Genomic DNA, 15,062 nt, shown 5'->3' with positions numbered 1-15,062 from the left:
AGACATCAGTCAGGACGTTAAAGCTTGGTCGCAAATGGGTCTTCCAAAAGGACAATGACCCCAAGCATACTTCCAAAGTTGTGGCAAAATGGCTTAAGGACAACAAAGTCAAGGTATTGGAGTGGCCATCACAAAGCCCTGACCTCAATCCTATAGAAAATGTGTGGGCAGAACTGAAAAAGCGTGTGCGAGCAAGGAGGCCTACAAACCTGACTCAGTTACACCAACTCTGTCAGGAGGAATGGGCCAAAATTCACCCAACTTATTGTGGAAAGCTTGTGGAAGGCTGCCTGAAACGTTTGACCCAAGTGAAACAATTTAAAGGCAATGCTACCAAATACTAATTGAGTACATGTAAACTTCTGACCCACTGGGAATGTGATGAAAGAAATAAAATAAATAATTCTCTCTACTATTATTCTGACATTTCACATTCTTAAAATAAAGTGGTGACTGACCTAAAACAGGGAATTTTTACTAGGATTAAATGTCAGGAATTGTGAAATACTGAGTTTAAATGTATTTGGCTAAGGTGTATGTAAACTTCCGACTTCAACTGTATGCTGAGCACTTGTTGGCTGCTTTTCCTTCACTCTCCGGTCCAACTCATCCCAAACCATCTCATTTGGGTTGAGGTCGGGTGATTGTGGAGGCCAGGTCATCTGATGCAGCACTCCATCACTCTCCTTGGTCAAATAGCCCTTACACAGCCAGAAGGTGTGTTTGGGGTCATTGACCTGTTGAAAAACAAATGATAATCCCACTAAGCGCAAACCAGATGGGATGGCGTATCGCTGCAGAATGCTGTGGTAGCCATGCTGGTTAAGTGTGCCTTGAATTTGAAAAAAATCACACACAGTGTCACCAGCAAAGCACCCCCACACCATCACACCTCCTCCTCCATGCTTCATGTCATGCAGAGATCATCCGTTCACCTACTCTGCATCTCACAAAGACACGGCGGTTGGAACCAAAATTCTCAATTTTGGACTCATCAGACCAAAGGACAGATTTCCACGGTCCAATGGCCATTGCTCGTGTTTCTTGGCCCAAGCAAGTCTCTTCCTCTTATTGGTGTCCTTTAGTAGTGGTTTCTTTACAGCAATTCGACCATGTAGGCCTGATTTCCGCAGTCTCTTCTGAACAGTTGATGTTGAGATGTGTCTGTTACTTGAACTTTTTGAAGCATTTATTTGTGCTGCAATCTGAGGTTCACTTAACTCTAATGAACTTATCCTCTGCAGCAGAGGTAACTCTGGGTCTTCCTTTCCTGTGGTGGTCCTCATGAGAGCCAGTTTCATTATGACATTTGATGGTTTTTGCGACTGCACTTGAAGAAAGTTCTTGACATTTTTCGGATTGACTGACCTTCAGGTCTTAAAGTAATGATGGACTGTCGTTTCTCTTTGCTTATTTGAGCTGTCCTTGCTATCTTCTGTATACCACCCCTACCTTGTCACAACAAAATTGGTTGGCTCAAACGCAATAAGGACAGAATTAACTTTTAACAAGGCACACCTGTTAATTGAAATGCATTCCACCTCGTGAAGCTGGTTGAGAGAATACCAAGAGTGTGCAAAGCTGTCATCAAGGCAAATGGTGGCTACGTTGAAGAATCTCAAAAATAAAATATATTTTGGGTTTAACACTTTTTTTGGGTTACTACATGATTCCAGTTGTGTTATTTCATAGTTTTAATGTCTTCGCTATTATTCTACAATGTAAAAAACAATCAAAATAAAGAAATATCCTTGAATGAGTAGGTGTGTCCAAACTTTTGACTGGTATTGTATATATTAAAAAGGTTATTCAATGGGCCATTTGTCCCTGGCTCAGCCTACTGTTCCAGCCTATGCTTCAGCTCCCTTGGCAGCCAAGGGAGCTATTTTCGTACCAAAAGAGCATATCAAAGTCTCAGTTGGGTTAATGTTTAGACAGAAGAACTAATGCACTGAGCAATCGAACTGCATACCAATGCTAAATTCGATCACCTAAATATACAAATACAAACTTATATAAACAAAGTGAATCAACTTGAATGTTTGTTTATTTCTAAAGCAAACAAATGTACATTGAGGCAAATCATCTATCACAGGTGGATTTGAACAAAACCCTTTTGTACAAGTTGTCATGAAAAACTACAACTAAAATAAAACTATCATAAATACAGATATGAATCTTAAATGACAAAACAATAGAAACAAACACAATAACATGCAAAGTGAACAGATTGCTAGGATTAGCTTCTCTTAGGGACCATCATCACCTGCAGATAATGATCCAGATCTTCATGGGTCATCAGCCAATACAGTACTTTCTGTCTTTAACAAAACAATTGGCTTCTCCCTAACACACAATCAAATTAAATGAACATACTTACAAAAGGATGATGGCCCCATTTAAAAACAAACAAAGCAAACAATTAGTGTCATTTTTTAAACTGTTCAACAGATGGAAATAGATGCCACATACTTTGCTATAGTAACAAGGCACGCACACACAGTGTACCTTTATAAAGCCACATGCCCAAATATGTAGTACTGTACTAAAGGAGACCCAGTACTGTACATGTCTGCTTGGCATCTTGAGACGGTTAGGTCCTGTACAGTGTACACAGTTGTCTAGGGCAGACAGAGTCTTCGTAGTTCTGGACAACTCACAGAACTCTGTGAGTGTATTCCTGCCAGGTGGCTACCTGTTGTTGTAAAGGCTGACCAAACTGATGTGGTTACAAGTGCGCTTCAACAGAGAAAACAGGACCCATCGATTAAAAGGCAGCAACAAGTGGATGTGCTGCCCAAAAACATGCAAGCTAATTCGCTAACGTGCAAAAAAGTGAGATAGCCAACCTTTTTATTTCATTACATGAAAGTTGCGAAGTGGTGATTGATCAAGAGTTATGTACAAAATACTTAAGTTTGCTCATCATGGTATTTTCTTTATTGCAAAAGCTGTTGTTACGTGAAAGGAAGGTGATGAGAAGATGGGTGTAATACTGTATTATTATAAACAACTAATTTTTGCATCATCGTGAATATTATTGTATCGGTTTGCAAGCCAGTTTATTGTAGTTCCTGGAGTAATGGTTTCACATTTTTAAGAGCTGAGAGCTTCTGTATGTACATCTATCCTGTTTTTCAACAGTAGAAGTGATCCAAACATTACTGTGGAAAATGAACATAAACCTAGTTGGGCCAGTTTCCTGAACGCATATTAAGACTAGGACTAAAACACACTTTTAATAGATATTCTCCATTGAGAATAGTTTTTAATCCAGGACTAGGAGTCTGTCTCAATGAATCCACTGATCTCCTTCCAAAACTGAGCCTGTAATATTCGCATTACAACAAGTGTAGGGTTGTTACTCATCATCAGACAGGTATACGTTATAAACAGCAGCATCAATGCCATAATCTGGCAACACAGGTGGGAAGAGGGTGGGAATAAATAAACGTGACACTTTGGATTTGTTTAGTGTTTTCACTGACAAGTTTGTTGTCATGACTGATAATGGCACACACATTCAGTGTGACATCATTAGCAACATGGACATTGAGTAGGTTGAGAACACTCATTCTAATTCTATGAGTTGGAAGTGATCCCTTCAATTTCACTTGATTGATTCAGGGAATGTAAAGAAATGTAATGTCTTGGTGTATTTTCTTCATATTTGTTTTTATTTGACAATGGAAATGGAGGTAACCACAACAATAATTGATTGTGAGTTGGAAAGACAGATTTTCTAACTTCAGACACTGTTGCATCTTTACCGCTCTCCTTATTTTGAACAGCTTCAATTTTAGATTGCCAATTTTTGGTTGAAAAAATGAAGGTCACCATTTATTTAACACAGTACTACTTTTTTCTCATGATATAGCCAAGCTATTAGCTGGAAGTTGGCCTCTGATAATGTTTGCATCATAATTTCTCCCAAACTAATGGATACTAACAATAAAAGATAGTGTTAGTTTACCTGGGCTTAAGTTAGTCTTTATAATGATTGACATATGTAACATTTTTTTATTAAAATGTTTCCTTCTTACACTTTTTATAGGATTGTATAACACCATACCTCAGTTAATAAAGAAAAACAATCTACTAATTCTACTTCATTGGCTGACATATTTGATTTTCATTGTTCCTAAACTGTTTATAAGGGCTTTATATCCTCACTGGGCCAGCCATATGATTCTTTATCACAAACCGACTGTCATGTGGTCCCCCTTAGGAATAAGGTCTTCCGACCTCAATGGGACTTCCTGGTTAAACGTGAAGAACCTATTCTACTGTGACATTTCAGGCTGTGTTTACTCATCCAATTGCATTTGAAGGGATGTTTTGTGTTTGCTGAATCAATATCAGGGTATTATTTGGTATTGGACCATACGTACCATTCTTATTGGACCATTTCATAACCCTTGGTTACATTTCCACCCCTACACTCTGAATGCTCAACATAATGAATATCTGATCTTTACCTTACAACACATTGCTAGTGATGTGTTATAACAGCGGGGGGGGGGGGGGGGGACGAGACGAGACAAATGAATGTACAAGTTCCATGGGGGGGGGGGGGGAAAGAGCAAAGTAAGTGAAGCGGTGGTTGAAGCGATGAGCAGGTCATAGGGTCACCCAGAGGAGTCCAGTGGGGTGAAGGAGGGAGGAAAATAAAAGGAATGGAAAGGTCTGGAAGAGGCACGACTATGGATCTGTCCCAAATGGCACCCTATTCCCTATATAGTGAACTACTTCTGACCAGAGCCCAACAGTAGTGCACTATATAGGGAAAAGGATGCCAATTTGGGAAGCAACCTTTTCCCCCTAATTCAGATGCACAGTACAGGCAGACGGATCTGTGTTTTCCTCCCTCTGCTCCTACAGCTAGCTGTGTGAAGAGACATCCGAGGAACTGCTGCTGTTGCTGTTGGTTGTCTGAGCCCTCTTGATGTACAAGTTCAGCAGCTTCATCTGCAAGAAGAACAGTTTTGCATTGTTGTGATCATGACAGAAAGGTTACAATGGCACCGTTGTCCCGACCAGGGTTGGTAAAAGTAAGTCAACTGAAATTTCAATATCAGCTTCCTGAATTAACATCTACAATACATTTTAGTAATTTAGCAGATGCTCTTACCGGAGCGACTTACAGTATTGAGAACTCAGCGACACAGGACTCAAAATGGAATTTACCCCAACCCTGGTCTAGACCAATCAGATGACAGAAAGCTGTGGCGGTACTGAGGTGACGGGAGAACGGCTGGCGTAGCGTGACAGGCAGAGTGACCTTAGTAACATTTAGCTCATTGTGCCAATTGCGTATTTCCTCACAGAAATGAAGACAACATTGTTTCAAGGTTGACATCTACTAATGAATGGGTAATCATTTTGTAAGTTAATGTTAGTGATATTTTTTTTAAATCGGAGCTAGCTACGTCATCCAGTGGAATGACATGTCTGATTAGAGTAGAGCTTGCTAAGGGAAATGTGTGTTATAGTCTACTTACTACGGCGGCTCTAGGATTAGGCTTTGGGCATGGCTCTGCTTGGAATGTCGCGAGGGTCCAGAGTCTCTAATAAGGTGTAAACGCTAACTAACTAAACTGTCGCTGTAGCGATGAACCTACGAGCCAATGCTCCGTGACACTGCTGCTTTCTCAACCCAGCCAAGGTCATTGTGCAACAGGCTTAATCCAGCCAGCACACACTCTCTTACTCTCACTTTCTGCCTGGCCTGCCTGTCAGAAGCCAGGGATAGGAGGGGGAAAAAGGGGATTCACATTGGATAGTGTTCATAAGGCACAAAACGGAAGAAAACGGTCCGAAACGAGGAAGTACTACCTGAACTTGTCCAATGAGAAACACAGATTTTCATTTTCCGTTGCACAATGTTTTGCTACAGTGTGTCCTAATGAGTATGACCCTGATGGACTCCAGTGCCCCCTTATGCACGGCCACACAGGCCGCCGAGAGAAAGTGTAGCAAAAATTATCCTTACTGTACATCCCAACCACACACCACAGACCAAACCAGTCGAAACCAGAGGCGAAATAAAAACCTGGAAAACCGATAAGGGGGTTGTGTTTGGGGGACGTGTGTGTGTGTGAGGACTTTGAGATGCAGACGAGCACATGACAGTGGTGGGTAGCGTACCTTGCTGCCCGTGAGTAGCTGCAGGTGTGGTTTGAGCTCTTCTCCAATCACAGAGTAGATGGCCACCAGACAGAACACGCTGGCCTTGCGAACACTACTCTCTGTGTTGTCATAGCCCTGGGAACAGACATACAGACTATCACTGGACTGGCTGCCAGCAGGAGAAACACACACAGAGAAACAAGCACACACACATACTGAATCAGCTAGCAGCGAACACACTCGTGAACGAGCACACATAGAACAACAGGTCATTGGGAACGTGGGAGGAGTGGCAGAGGTGTGTGCCCAGGGGCAGAGTACAGGCAAACATTTCCAGGTACAAATTAGACAAACATTTCTCACTGTCAAAATATGAACATGAACAAATACGGTGTAGGCCTAGAACCTACCCAGGATGTTTCTACTAGATTTTCTTTCCATGACCCCTTTCCCTAATCCTGCATTCACAAGAGTTCTAAACCAAGTCATCTGCAGAGCTAAAACCACTATTTACAGCTAAGAAAACAGAGAAACACTTTGTTTTCTGTGCAGTCGCAATATGAGCCAGCAGCATACCACCCTGCATACCACTGCTGGCTTGTTTCTGAAGCTAAGCAGGGTTGGTCCTGGTCAGTCCCTGGATGGGAGACCAGATGCTGCTGGAAGTGGTGTTGGAGGGCCAGTAGGAGGCACTCTTTCCTCGGGTCTAAAAAATATCCCAATGCCCCAGAGCAGTGATTGGGGACACTGCCTTGTGTAGGGTGCCGTCTTTCGGGTGGGACGTTAAACGGGTGTCCTGACTCTCTGAGGTCATTAAAGATCCCGTGGCACTTATCGTAAGAGTAGGGGTGTCCTGGCTAAATTCCCAATTTGGCCCTCAAACCATCACGGTCACCTAATAATCCCCAGTTTACAATTGTCTCATTCATCCCCCTCCTCTCCCCTGTAACTATTCCCCAGGTCGTTGCTGTAAATGAGAATGTGTTCTCAGTCAACTTACCTGGTAAAATAACGGAGAAAAAAAAATTAAATGATTGAGACATTATCTGTCCACAACTCCATACCTAGAGAGAAACATTTCCAGAAACAAACAGTTCCCGCTGTCCAAGTAAGAACATGAACCAATATGGTGCTGATACAAAAAAGGATGTTTCTATTTTCCCTCTGCAATGCCCCCTTCACTAGTCCCACATTATGCATGCCACTTTCTTCAAAAGCAATTTAACCTTTATTTACAAAGGTAGTTATGCTGAGATCAAGGTCTCTTTCACAGATGAGTCCTATATAAACATCAATATACACATCACTATACACATCAATAATATAAACTATGCACATCACTATCATCACTATACACATCAATACACATATCAACAATATATAAAACAAAAACAACGGCAATACACGAAAAAGCAAAACACAAGCATAGAAAACAAACACATTCTTTAGTAATAAGGTCCTGAATCAGCCTTTTGAATCGTCCTAGAGTCACCAATTCATCCAACCTCATAGAGCATTCCACAAGTAAGGTGCAAAAAAAAACTAAAAGCAGATTGACCTAACTAGCCACTCCTGAGACCGGGTCTGAAGTAAGGTACGGCGGAGGTTAATGCAGGAGGGCTTTATAAACAAAAAGAGTGCAAAGCATCGCTCTACAAGACTTCAAAGAGGGCCAGCCTACTTTCTGATACATAATGCAGTGGTGTGTACTGAACCTACGCAGTGGTGTGTACTGAACCTACGCAGTGGTGTGTACTGAACCTACGCATGGTGTGTACTGAACCTACGCAGTGGTGTGTACTGAACCTACGCAGTGGTGTGTACTGAACCTACGCAGTGGTGTGTACTGAACCTACGCAGTGGTGTGTACTGAACGTATGCAGTGGTGTGTACTGAACATATCGCCATTAATAATGTGTAGTGTGCTATGATAAACTTCGTCCAATGGCTTCAATACAGTGGCAGCTGCGTTCATATAGAGACAATATCATCAGTCTATAAACGGTATACATTTCGTTTGAATAAGTATGTAATCCATGCAGAAATTGAACCCACAACCTTCCCACTGGGCACAGACGTCTTCATCTCAACATCTAGTTGGGATTTACATTTGATTGAGTTGCCAACTAAAGTGAATTCATATGGAAATCAACAAAAAATGTAACCATATCATTGGATTTAGGTTAAAAGCTGTGTGATAGAAATACAAAAAATCCAGAAATTCCTGTAAATAGACGATTTTTTGCAAATCCAATGTTTGATTCAACTTCATCACATATTAAAACAAATATGAAATGACGTGGAAACAACTTTGATTTAACTAGTTTGTGCCCAGTGGGTTGCCATAACCAGCGCAGCACCACACTCTTACCAAACACTCACATAATGCAAAACAGGACCATATTCTCACCTGCAGTAGTCCTGGTATGATGTCAGGCAACAGCTGGTGCAGGGACTCCTTGGAGATGCGTTCTATCACCTTGGTCTGCATTTTGATGGCAGCCAGGTTGATGGGGTAGTCAGCCGTCTGGACGATGGGACACAGCACCTTGATACACTGCTCTGGGTGGATGGAGCCGGCCAGGGTGGAGGCAGACTCCTCCGCTGCTCTTACCACCTACGGGGAAAGTGGAGGGAGAAGGTTTATATGGTGATTTATATCATGGGTTTGATGACAGAGAACTGCTCTGGGTGTAACAGTGATAAGAGAGACCATGTGGAAGATATGACAGAAGCAAGAATGGACTTGGTATACAGAGAGAACAGGACAGAACTGGTACCGAGCCTTGGGGGACACCAGGGAATATAAATATAAGGAGTTGCACCTCCTTGTGGGAGTCTTTGTGTGCCTCTAGGGTCTTCATGATGGTGAGTTCAGCGTAGTTCTTGAAGCGGGCCGGCTGGTTCCGCAGTATCTCCTTCAGTACCCTCAGCGCCAGGGCCCGGATAGTGTACTGCATGGGAGGGTAACAAGCCGCCATTACAAACCATACATGCATTCTTGCTCACAGACATGCACCACACACCAAAAGCCATATCTTTCAGCTTTATAGTGTTTTACATTTGCAGCTAAACAAATAATCAATGAGGTAGTTGGGGATGCAGTCTTATTATTATGTATGAATGTGTTTGTCAAGTAAAACCTTCCAACTAGTCTGTCTGTCATAACTAGTAAAAGTAAAGGATCCCTACGTCTTTATCCCCCAGTGTCTCCAGGAGCAGTAGGAGGATGGTCTTGAAGTGTTCGTCCCACACGGCCAGGCTGTCCTCCCGGGTGATCTTCAGGAGCTCCACCAACGCCCCTTTACGCTCCTCCACGCGTTCATTGTGATTAGACAGTTCCTTCAGCAGGTCTGCAACCAGGTCCGAGTGGTCCTGGGAACCTGAGGAGAGGACAGAGGAGAAGACTGGGTGAGTGGTATGGATCATTTAACTCTCAGCCCTAGCTAGCTAGTAACCCCATGTACCAACAAAAAAATAAGTGACAAGGAAATGGATGGCAATGGAAACAGCATTGAAAAACTTTATAAAACAAAAACGTCAGTCATGGAGTAGTGTCTCTACCTGGAGCAAAGCCCTTAGACAGCACCATCTTGTTTTCACCACTGCTGTCCTGCCGACGGCCTGTAGAGGAGGGAAGAAAGGGTAGAGGGAGGAAGACAATCAGACTCACTTTTCACTGCAGATAAAGGGCCATCCTATTCCCAATGTTTTTGGTCTAAACATTCCATCACTTTGGTTTCAGCCAGCATGTAACTCTAGGATGGACCAAATCTATTCTTTCTTTGTGTTGCCTAAACACGAAGACCAAATCTATTCTTTCTTTGTGTTGCCTAAACCTGAAGACCAAATCTATTCTTTCTTTGTGTTGCCCAAACCTGAATACCAAATCTATTCTTTCTTTGTGTTGCCTAAACCTGAAGACCAAATCTATTCTTTCTTTGTGTTGCCTAAACCTGAAGACCAAATCTATTCTTTCTTTGTGTTGCCCAAACCTGAATACCAAATCTATTCTTTCTTTGTGTTGCCTAAACCTGAAGACCAAATCTATTCTTTCTTTGTGTTGCCCAAACCTGAAGACCAAATCTATTCTTTCTTTGTGTTGCCTAAACCTGAAGACCAAATCTATTCTTTCTTTGTGTTGCCTAAACCTGAAGACCAAATCTATTCTTTCTTTGTGTTGCCTAAACCTGAAGACCAAATCTATTCTTTCTTTGTGTTGCCTAAACCTGAAGACCAAATCTATTCTTTCTTTGTGTTGCCTAAACCTGAAGACCAAATCTATTCTTTCTTTGTGTTGCCTAAACCTGAAGACCAAATCTATTCTTTCTTTGTGTTGCCCAAACCTGAAGACCAAATCTATTCTTTCTTTGTGTTGCCTAAACCTGAAGACCAAATCTATTCTTTCTTTGTGTTGCCTAAACCTGAAGACGTCACACCATCATGTCATGACATCACAGGATGGATCAGAGGTGGTCAACATGGAGGTGGAGTCACAGGGTCAAGGTTCAAGCAGAGGTCAAAGGTGACTCACAGTCTCTAAACTGCTCCACGTCGTCATCAAACACGGCCTCCTTCAGGGCGCTCTTGTCGTAGGATGAGGTGATGGTGTCTCCGTATCCGTAGGGGGCGAACTCCCTGGCTCGCGGCCCAGAGAAGGAGCGGGGGGACGGGGTGTTGAGAAGGGAGGTCTTGTTATCCAGGGCCGTACGCCCACCCTCCACCACATCCAGCCCCAGACGGGCATCAGAGCCTGGAGAGGGCGCCACACCTTCCCGTCCCGCCTGGGGGGAGAGAGAGAACACAGTTAGTCTCAGACGTGGAAATGGTTATGACATCCAGGGCAGTGGAGGCTACTGAGGGAGGACGGCTCATAATAATGTCTGGAACGGAGTAAATGGAATGGCATCAAACACATGGAAACCATGTGTTTGATGTATTTGATACCATTCCACTAATTCCGCTCCAGACATTACAACGAGCCTGTCTTCCCCAATTAAGGGGTCACCAACCTGTTGTGAACCAGAGAGGTATATAGGAACGCAACATGAAGTCCAGGTCCTGTATCCACAAAGCATCTCAGAGTACGAGTGCTGATCTAGGATCCGTTTTGCCTTTTAGATCATAATGAATAAGATTTTATGGACAGATCCTAGATCAGCACTTCTACTCTGAGATGCTTTGTGGATATGGGCCCTGGGCTCTTTCCCAATTTATTTGTCCTCATGTCCTCTCTCTTCGCCTCTTACTCAAAATTCATTCGAGGAGAAGGTGAAAGGGGTGGGACTTTGGATGTATCCTCCTATGCGTTTTGATAAGGAGCGAGGAGAGAGGACACTTCCAATGTAGAGGTTGGGACTCACAACATCGGCCCTCTTCCCTCTCAACTCGTTGAGGCCCTCCTGGCTGCGGTAGCTGAAGCTCTGGATGGCCTCTGTGACCCCTCGCAGGGAGCTGTAGATCTCATCAGAGTTCATGTTCTCTGTGTCATACTCCAACATACTAAGGAGACAGAACAGGAAGAGAGGATTTATATAGTGTCCATCAGGACAGCAGACACACAAACAGTAAAGCTGCACACACACATGAATACACTTATAAGGACACTTGCCGTTTCAGTCTGACACCATACAAAAGGTTATTGCTTCTGCAAGCTAAGTAGATGACCTTCACACAGATAGGTAAAGATGTATTCTAGGCAAAGCTCTGACCATGGATGATGGTGTGTGATGTTCTAACTACCCAATTTGTCACTTGTAAGGGATTAGTTAGGAGGGACTGATACATCCCCAGAGAACATTGACACCATAGTGCAAAAAGAGACAACAACAGAAATAGGAAAATGTTCTGAAAAGATTCGCAATCCCTATTGGTCGAGGAAATATTGGGAGGACAACAGAAGCACGACGTGTCACTTCCTGTCCTGCCCCTCCTAGGGAACTGAGGCTCCGCCCCTAGGTGTGTTACCTGGGAGAGCACGCTCTGCGGAGGACCCTGAGGGCGGGGCCTGTGGGGGTGGAGTGAGGTGGAGGAGGATGAGGGGGGTGCTTAGGTAGCTCATCGCCACTCCAACACCCACCCCACAACCGACTGTGGCCACAGCACGGCCACGAGGAAAAGACGGACAAACGGGCGGAGAAGGAGAGAACGGGACAGGGTGGGGGCAACAACACAAGGGGCCACACACACAGAGGAGAGAGAAAGAAGGAAGGAAAAATAGAGAAAGAAGAAGGGAGGAGTGCAGCAGAGAGAGAGAGAGGAGGGAAGAGAAAAATAAACTATAGTCTGAGTTGAGGTTAGAGGTTGGCATGCGTTAATATGAGTAGAGTATTAGAATGCATGGTGAAGGAGAACAAGGCCTCAGTCAGTCAAGCAGCACTCTGTGGTTTAGCCATGCATTAGGAGACAAACTGACACTGGCACCTCTGGATGGAGGTCAGACAGGGGAGGTACGTACCTGGGAGATAGCCCCCCATGGGAGCAGTTGGTCGGGGAAGTGAGAGGGCTGGTCCGGCTTGGGGGGTGCCGGCTTGGGGTCCGCCCAATAGTGTTGCTGGGAGAACTCTGAGAAAGAAAGAGACAAACAGGTTTAAAAATGGTAAATATGCACCAAAAATAAAATATTACTAATCACCTCACCAAAATTGATAAGGCTGCTAGCGTAAACAGATCCCCCTCCCTTTTATCCCTGGTTGTATTCATTTACCACGCTGCTGGTGTTGCTGGAGTTCTTCAGGTGGTTCTGGAGCAGCTTGGTGGCCCCATCCTGGAAGGTCTTGGGCAGGGCTCCCAGCAGCATGGTGAACTCTGGGGTGTTCAGCTCAAACAGAGAGATCAGCACAACCTGGGCCGCCTGGGGGGCAGAGGGACATACAGTAGTCAATAGTGGGTTATGGACTGCCTGGGGAACAGATAGGGGGAACAGGGACATAGTCAATAGTGGGTTATGGACTGCCTGGGGAACAGATAGGGGGAACAGGGACATAGTCAATAGTGGGTTATGGACTGCCTGGGGAACAGATAGGGGGAACAGGGACATAGTCAATAGTGGGTTATGGACTGCCTGGGGAACAGATAGGGGGAACAGGGACATAGTCAATAGTGGGTTATGGACTGCCTGGGGAACAGATAGGGGGAACAGGGACATAGTCAATAGTAGGTTATGGACTGCCTGGGGAACAGATAGGGGGAACAGGGACATAGTCAATAGTAGGTTATGGACTGCCTGGGGAACAGATAGGGGGAACAGGGACATAGTCAATAGTGGGTTATGGACTGCCTGGGGAACAGATAGGGGGAACAGGGACATAGTCAATAGTGGGTTATGGACTGCCTGGGGAACAGGGACATAGTCAATAATGGGTTATGGACTGCCTGGGGAACAGATAGGGGGAACAGGGACATAGTCAATAGTGGGTTATGGACTGCCTGGGGAACAGATAGGGGGAACAGGGACATAGTCAATAGTGGGTTATGGACTGCCTGGGGAACAGATAGGGGGAACAGGGACATATAGTCAATAGTGGATGATGTATTCTTACGGGGAAGCTCTTTGCTCCTCTAGGAACTAAAAGGAATTTGTCAGCTAACCATACCAGTGGAGAGACTTGGATGTACACCTTGAAACTGCTGTGTCTATAGTGTTATATACTGAATAAAACAGTACAGTCCAAAAATCAAAATCACAGTTGATCACATTATCAAACACGTTTTTGCAACTTCTGCTGAAATATACATTTGTGGTGAGTGACATCATGCTTTAAAAACAAAATATTAAATTCAGAAGTACCTAGTTCTAGCAGGTTAGACATTGCAGGTTAGGCAGGTTAGACATTGCTTTTAACAAGGACTGAGACATTACCTAAATAAATACAAAACAATCTTAAATAATTAAAGTCATTCTTTCTACTAGAAACGACCATGTCAGCATGCATATGTAGAGGCTGTTAATGTGGTTCAAAACAGACAATGTGTTAGGCACACAGAACAAAAAAGGGAAAATAGCATTTAAGTTTTCACATCGTTATTCGGCGATGATATCAGTCGGTAGAACTTCGAACAAACAAAGCAACAATCCATTCACATACTCCTGAGACCTAATGACATACATTTTTTGTTGGGTTGTAGTAGTGTTCTGTTGGCCAACAACAGCAGTTTTACTTTCAAACCTGTCCATTTATCCAGAATCAAATTCTCAAGGCATAGCTACTGTAGGTTAAAGCGAGCAGTAGAAAGGGCTAGAGCGTGAAGGTGAGGTAAAAAAGGCAAGGCCACACTTGAGATCATTTCACACTCTGAGGCAGCTAGGCATCTGTGCAGCTCGGCAGGCGGTGCGTGCTTGGCGGTGGACAGTGATTGGTTGACGAGGCACTACCTGCTTACACCTCTCTTCCAGTTGCCCCTCCCCGGCCTGCTGGGACAGTAAGGCTGCAGTACTGGACCTGCCTGATAGCTCCTCCACCACCCAGTTATGAAGGGTCTGGGGCACAGTGGCAGGGAGGTAGAATTATGGGTATTGTAGTTTTGACAAAGGAAAGCAGATGTTTATAGTAGTACACTACTATAAACATAGACAAGGTTATAACTGTTAACAGGGTCCTCCTGTGGGATGCAAGTGGGGTATATAAAGTTTGTTTCTATTATAAAACAATTAAAAGCAGGAAAATAATATTTATTTCCCATTCCTTTAAAGATTATTTTTAGTCTAGCTGTTTTTAATACCCTACAGTGTAAGGTACGTCCTGTGTTAAACTAGTTGAGGACTTAAATTGGAACTAGCAGTGGTGGAAAAACAAACAACCCAAGAGTGAACACACGTCCTGCCACAGAACAGAGAGATAGCAGAGTCTTATCACAAGGTCATTTCTGGTGGAACATGGCTTCGTTGCCAACACAGTTAAGAACATAAACAAATACAAACATAAAATCTGTAG

General features: G+C 43.7%; 1 protein-coding gene across 22 annotated transcripts in view; it reads right to left on the bottom strand.

Annotated features, from left to right (window-relative positions):
* Nucleotides 1–2,029: 2,029 nt before the first annotated feature.
* The window catches only part of LOC139539109 (CLIP-associating protein 1-B-like), a 128,447-nt gene continuing 115,414 nt past the window's right edge, over nt 2,030–15,062 (bottom strand). For 10 of the 22 annotated variants that reach the window (XM_071341886.1, XM_071341887.1, XM_071341888.1 and 7 more), the window contains 10 exons: nt 12,836–12,982; nt 12,587–12,693; nt 11,493–11,631; nt 10,664–10,913; nt 9,694–9,753; nt 9,322–9,512; nt 8,955–9,083; nt 8,540–8,746; nt 6,148–6,264; nt 2,030–4,968 (listed from right to left, as the gene is read on the bottom strand). In XM_071341886.1, coding sequence (XP_071197987.1) covers nt 4,882–4,968; nt 6,148–6,264; nt 8,540–8,746; nt 8,955–9,083; nt 9,322–9,512; nt 9,694–9,753; nt 10,664–10,913; nt 11,493–11,631; nt 12,587–12,693; nt 12,836–12,982 — 1,434 coding nt within the window. In that variant the 3' untranslated portion in view covers nt 2,030–4,881. Of the gene's footprint in view, nt 4,969–6,147; nt 6,265–8,539; nt 8,747–8,954; nt 9,084–9,321; nt 9,513–9,693; nt 9,754–10,663; nt 10,914–11,492; nt 11,632–12,096; nt 12,220–12,586; nt 12,694–12,835; nt 12,983–14,503; nt 14,609–15,062 lie in introns of all 22 variants that reach the window. The other 12 variants (XM_071341869.1, XM_071341876.1, XM_071341871.1 and 9 more) reach the window with 3 other exon arrangements.

The sequence above is a fragment of the Salvelinus alpinus genome, chromosome 14 (genome assembly GCF_045679555.1).
Source record: "Salvelinus alpinus chromosome 14, SLU_Salpinus.1, whole genome shotgun sequence".
Classification (NCBI taxonomy): domain Eukaryota; kingdom Metazoa; phylum Chordata; class Actinopteri; order Salmoniformes; family Salmonidae; genus Salvelinus; species Salvelinus alpinus.
Note: the sequence above shows the minus strand (reverse complement) of the source record. Positions and strands in the feature narration are given on the sequence as shown.